This window comes from Hordeum vulgare, chromosome 3H, assembly GCF_904849725.1.
Source record: "Hordeum vulgare subsp. vulgare chromosome 3H, MorexV3_pseudomolecules_assembly, whole genome shotgun sequence".
In the NCBI taxonomy this organism is placed as follows: Eukaryota; Viridiplantae; Streptophyta; class Magnoliopsida; order Poales; family Poaceae; genus Hordeum; species Hordeum vulgare.
In genome coordinates, this window is record NC_058520.1 from 35,956,612 (window position 1) to 35,963,253 (window position 6,642).

At 47.3% G+C, this 6,642-nt stretch overlaps 1 protein-coding gene across 1 annotated transcript; it reads left to right on the forward strand.

Moving 5' to 3' along the window:
- Positions 1 to 391: 391 nt before the first annotated feature.
- Positions 392 to 4,250, forward strand: LOC123442822. The gene is made up of 3 exons (XM_045118970.1): positions 392 to 1,023; positions 2,838 to 3,110; positions 3,607 to 4,250. The coding sequence occupies exons 1-3, from the start codon at positions 469 to 471 to the stop codon at positions 3,925 to 3,927; spliced, it is 1,149 nt and encodes a 382-aa protein (XP_044974905.1). The 5' UTR covers positions 392 to 468; the 3' UTR covers positions 3,928 to 4,250.
- Positions 4,251 to 6,642: the final 2,392 nt, after the last annotated feature.

Sequence of the window (6,642 nt, forward strand, 5' to 3'; positions counted from 1 at the left end):
GAAGATGAGGAACATTCTTAAAGAGAAAAATTTACAAGGATTATTATTTATCAAGATGATGCACATTTACAAAGACAAGCATGGATTAGGGGGAGTGTTAGGAATTAATTAAATATATTAATTAATGGGATAATCCCTGCGTTGCCAGTTGCCTTGTTTTGGCAACCGTTCCTTGTAAACCGCCTCTGTAACAGGGGTATAAATACCCACATCTTCATCAATGAAAACACTGTTTCCATCATTCTGTCACTTTCACTACTTTACAGTCTTTACATGACTTGTATTTTAATCTTTATGATACAAGTGAGACACATATTATCATGAAAAAAAAAAGTTTGTGCCCAGTGAGTCCAACCCGGTGGAGGCAGTCGAGTCCAACCAGACCATCCATTCCCCGTTTCCTCCCTTCGACTCCTTCGTCCCCCTCCCTCACCACTGCCGCGAGGTGCGAACCCGATCTCGATCCCCATGGCGGCGGCCGCGCTCACCTCGTCGCGGCGAGCCCTCCACACCCTCCACCGCCACCTCCTCCTCCGCCCCTCCCCCGCCACCGCCCTCCGCGCCCCTCCCACCCCCGTCCCCCGCCACTTCCCCGCCCCTCCCCCCTCCTCCTCCCGCTTCTTCACCACCGGGGCGAGCCTGCCGCGGCACGGCCTCCTGGCCCCGCCGCGGCTCCCGCAGCACCACAAGGCGATGCGGCGGCTCGTGGGCGGGGTCAGGCCGTTCGCGAGCCGCGGCGGCGGCGGGTCGAAGCTCGCGCCGCTGGGGCAGGGGGTGAAGGGGCTGGGGCGGCCGGTGGAGGCGGCCAGGGGCGCCGCCGCGCGGTACCGGGAGGCTGTCGGGCTGCAGGTGGAGGCCTTCTGGCGGCGCAACTACCTGCTGCTCGTCGGCGCCGGCGGCGTCATCATCTGCATCGCGCTCTGGCGGGTCATGTTCGGCATCGCCAGCACCTTCGTCGGCCTCTCCGAGGGCATGGCCAAGTACGGCTTCCTCGCCCTCGCCACCGCCATGGTCGCCTTCGCTGTGAGTTGCTCCCCTTCTATGTCTCAGTAGCTACAGTATAAGATACTGCATGAATGGTGACGCTATTCCAGTAACGCCACGGGGGTGCTGTGCTCACAATCTAGCTTGGTGAAGTATTCTGGGCAATCTTCAATATTATTCTAGCTGGTTCATTTTGTAGGGATTGCAATGCCACTGTATTTTTTGACCTTTCAAAACTGTGATGTATATGTCATGATTCCAAAATGACCACACTGTTCCTAAAAGAAACCACACTTCACCCTGATGGGCTGGCATCCCTGCGTGTGATCCGTGTGATGCTAAAAATGTGGAGACCACACCATATTACCGTGCTATCAGTGCGTGAAGATATTTTTCCTTTGGGTTTACTATTACATCTTAGCTGCCACCAACCATTTCTTTGGTTTTGGACTTATACCTTGGCTTGCTTAAGAACCAAATTCACTGTCTATTGTTCATACAGTAAATGCATTGTCTCATACATTTTGTTCTTAAACATAGAGGATCGATCAGGATTCACCGAGTGGATGTCCATCGAGAATTGGTACTGGGTTCTTAGATAGTGGTTGATTTCCCTGGACTCCCAACTACTGCCCTAGTGCCCTCACAGATGATGCTATACCATATAGCGCAATGAACGGAGTGTACACCTTGTTTCAAAATATCAGTACTGGTTATTTGTGAAGCCAAAGTACTGGATAGATATGCTTCTAACAATGTCGCCGGTTCATGTGTCCTCATTTTGGTGCGTATGAGTAATGCAGTAATTTGGGCTTCTTTGATTCCCATTTCCCATGAATAAAAAATTGCAGCAATAGAGAAACGATGGGTTCCGGTGTGACGCCTTCTTGAGTCCTAGAGAAATTGAAATAATGCTTGAGTGCACCATCGAAATATAGGAGCCATTGCCTCTGTACTTGCACCTTTTATTGCTTAAGTCTATTGTTCATAAAGTAAATGCTTTGTCGTTAACTATGGATGATGAATCAGAACCCACCCAGTGGGATATTCATCTAGAATCAGTATGCACATTGTGCTTTACCATGTAGGGCGGCATACCAAAGGGACTATGCTGTTTCAAAATATCAGTAGCAGTTAATCACGAAGCCAAAGTACTGATAGGCATGCTTATAATACCGTCGCTCATTCATGTTTATGTCATTTTTCATGCGCATATGCTACAGTGGTTTGTATATCTTTGATTCACAGGATTTTTTTTGTTGCAGGAATAGATTAAGCATAGGATTACAGTTTCACACCCTCTTGAGTCCTATGGGCTTAAAATGATGTTTGATTGCACCATCAGAAACCGTAGTATTCTCAAGAGGTCTTAATCAGTGTAAATTTTGCTATGTAATAGAGTGCAGGTGAGATCATAGAACAGTCGTATGGATCTAACCCTACAAATCAAACAACCCACTTAGGGAAGTTCTTTAGGATTACATCCTTCAAATGTTATGAAAATCCCTTGAACCATAGAGATCCTCAACTTTTGGGTGCTCATGGCGTGGGCCATATTAATTTTATGGTGTGAAAGGTCTTTTGTTTGTTGAGATGCAGGACTGAGTATACAAATATAAGGGACATGTGAACTTTCAAACCGGCTAATTATCAATAAGTAGTCTACTTGCAGCACAATATAGCTCATCATAAATTTTGGGTGGCACATTTTTTTTATCCTCTGCTGTATTATCATGTTGATTACTCATAATAGGTTGTAGTTGATATCTAGGCTTTTTAGTGCAATTTTGCTTGCCAGATGATGCCATGTTTTGGGGAAATTAAATGATTTCTATTGTCCATGTTTGTCATAGGGTATGTATGCACGTGCAAGGTTCACCATAAATCCTGACAAGGTTTACAGGACTGCAATGACAAAACTCAATACATCTGCTGCAATCCTTGAAGTCATGGGTGCACCCTTAGCTGGCACTGACGTCAGAGCATATGTTATGTCTGGTGGAGGCCCTAAACTAAAGGACTTCAAATTCAGGGTTGGTGGCAAACGGTGCTTTCTTATCTTCCCCATCAAAGGATCAGAAAGGAAGGGTCTTGTAAGTGTTGAAGTCAAGAAGAAAAAGGGACAGGTATTTAAAATCTTCTTATTACTTTGTAGCAAACTCTACTTCAGTACCTCTAGATTGAACACTCTGGTACTTGTGCATGTAGTACCATATAATTAAGTACCAGACCTTTGTTGTGTGAATGAAAACTTGAAAAATTGATTGCGAAGGTAAAGTTAAGTGAAACAAATTTCCGTCAAATTGTTGGTTTCTCTTCAAATTCAATGCAAAATCTATGCTCATGTCAGTTTTTTTGGCAGCCCTTTTGTAGAAATGAACGAACTTTATCATAGAAATTGATATTTCTGCCATACAACATCATGGTCGACTGGTTGTTTGTATTCATTTAGTTTGTTTTGGTGTTTCCCCATCCCTTGCCATCCAGAAATCACTGATTTTAGCATTACATTTATGAAGAGGGCTAAGATAAGACTGCATCCTGCTTGAGAAAGTAGTAGATGGGTGGTATTTTTATCCTAATGACAGCAAGTTTTCTGACCTTGCTCTAATTCGTTTGCAGTATGACATGAAGCTACTCGCTGTTGACATACCAATGGCGACAGGTCCTGATCAGCGGTTATTCCTTGTCGGCGACGAGCAGGAGTACAAGGTGGGTGGGGGCTTGATATCCGAGCTGCGGGACCCTATAGTGAAGGCCATGGCTGCAGAAAAGGAGTTTGATTATCTTGATGAGAGAGAGGACGCAGAGGATGAGCGCAGGGAGCGAGAGGAGGCCGAGGAAGAGGCGGCCGAAGCGTTAAGGCGAGAGGAGGAGAGGTTGCGCGAGGAGGCTAAAGAGAGACAGCGGCGAGAGGCTGAGAATCTGGAGAAAGCCAGCTGACCGGATTGACTGCATCCCTTTTTTTCTCCTTGGTGTTGTGCATTTTCCCACTCTACCCCCCTCACTTCTACAATGCGCAGCGATCAGCATTTTCGCGGCGACGGAAAGATTGCATCTGAGTTTCAGATAGGCGGTTTCGCCTTTCACAGCGTGTCGATAGGGTAATAATTTTTGGCTGCTCCTCAAAATGGTTTTTACTCGGGAGCGCATTGTGTAATTTAGTGGCTGCATGAGTGAATGATGGCTATAGCCTCGAATCCCTTTTTGGTGCCTACTGTACGCGCTCGGTGCTTTGAGCTAGTATGATGTATGTTCTTGCCACATTTTTGCACCCATTGGTTATTTGTCTTGATAGGTCCCGCTGGTGCAGCAGCGGTTCCATCTTATGCTCAGGGTAGTTTTCTAAAAGAAGGAGCTACTGATGTGGTTTAGTAATAATGAATGAGGTAACACGAACTGATAAAACTGATAAATACTTCCAAGTATCTTGTATCAAGGCCCTTCAGTAAAAGGAAACAATACAAGTCCAAAGGAGTGATCATGGAAACAAAGACTTGCGTCTTCACTTGTTCGGTATCCTGTGCACTTCCCAGCATTTTAGTTTCTTGAGACACATTTTCCTAACTGTTTTGTTGAAGCACACCTAGATGTGACCTAAGTTGCACATCCAAGAGCAACTCTAACAGCTTTCTTAAAAAACTTCTTTGTCAAAAAAAGAAAAAAATTCACTGGAGGTCCTTATACTTGTTTTGGTGGTCACTTTAGTCATTGTAGTTACAAATACTTAAAATACAGTCCTCATACTTGTCCTAGGGGTTCATATACGGTCCATTCTATGGTAGACAAGTTCATATACGGTCCATTCTATAGTTTTGTCTATGTATCTGCTTAGGTGGCGTTTGACTCGCCTCGCCACATGGCGTTTGACCGACAAGTCAGCTCAAGGTCTCGCTTAACCGCTATACGCTGATAAGCCAGGGGGTTTTCACAAAATTACCAGCATTTACACACAACACCCCCGCCTCGTCGGACCGCAGCCACCACCTTGTCGTTTCTCCTCTCCCCTCTCGCTCAACGCCGCTGTCGCATCCACTGCCGCGGTCACATCCAGTACCGCCCCCGCAGCCACTGGAACCGCCGCATCCACTGCCGTCGTAGATCTCGCCGTCACATCCATCCCATGTCCTCTGTTGCCGCCGCGCAAGGGTCATCGTCGTCATGTCATCTTCAAGCTCCGTCCGCCACCGATCCCCTTCCTCCTCCACCACCACCAGCGCCACCGTCAAGTGTGCTGAAGGGCGCGAGCGCGGAGAGGGAGCGGACGAAGGAGCACACGACAGTGGACGGCTTGAGCGCGGGGAGCACGGAACTGATGTTCTGGCTGATGATGACGAGGTACGCCACAGTGCCACCAGTCTGGCAGAGGACGGTGATGGACTGTGTGAAGTGCGTGTCGACGGTGAAGTGCCTGTCGACGGTGTCGAAGCATCGATCGCTCAGGTCGTCGTAGGTGTAGTTGTCGCCATCGCCATGGCGGCTCTGCTCATCTTTGAGCACATCCTCCTCTGTTTCTTGCTCCCACGGCTTGTCCGTGCAATCCTACTTGAGACCCAACATCAGCTAAAGTCAACTACGAATGTGTGACTAAACTTCATCAAACCAATCGACTGAGCAGATTAAGCTGAATATTTTGTCACAGTATAGATCGACTCAACCTGATTAAATCCTTGGAAATCCAGGTAGTGATACTCAAAGTCAAACACGGGGAGTGGAGGAGCGTGTACTGACGAGGAGGAGCATCCAGTAGAAGGTAGCAGCGCTGGCGCCGTGAGCCACCCCACGGTACGGAAGGCGTTGGGTAGGCCGAACACGCCGCTGCCGATGATGGACACAACGATGTTCCCCAATTGTTGTATCGACGCGGACATTTCTCTTTCTAACCAGACCAGGTCGCTCTTCTCTCCCTTCGACGATGAGCTTCAAATCACCGCCGCTGACCTGGATCAAAGACACCTTTCCTTCTCTCATTCACTCACTCACCAACGCCACCCATGTTGGTGTTGGAAATATGCCCTAGAGGCAATAATAAAGTGGTTATTATTACATTTCCTAATTCATGATAATTGTCTATTATTCATGCTATAATTGTATTAACCGGAAACTGTAATACATGTGTGAATACATAGATCATAACGTGTCCCTAGTGAGCCTCTAGTTGGCTAGCTCGTTGATCAATAGATGGTCATGGTTTCTTGATCATGGACATTGAATGTCATTGATAACGGGATCAATTCATTAGGAGAATGATGTGATGGACAAGACCCAATGCTAAGCATAGAACTAGATCGTATTGTTCAGGGACAGAACTACGTCCAGGGCAGCCCGGGCTACAGCCCGGGTCTTGGCCCGTGTAGTCCCTTGCTATCCTCTGTATGTTTTACAAAAATATTAGGCTACATGCAGTCTAGCCCGTGTCCTGTGTAAAATTGACTCGGGCTACGCAAAGCTGAAAGCCCAACAAAGCAGCGACGGAGAACGGACTCCCGACCGGGCTAGCTAGGTCGAGAAAAAAAGGGTTTGCCCTGATCACACTCGTTCCTCTTTCGATCGGCGCAAGTCACGAAACCGTCGCGCACATCGTTCTATCACATCGAGTCGCCGCCCATCCAGTGTTGGGGAACGTCGCATGGGAAACAAAAATTTTCCTACGCGCAC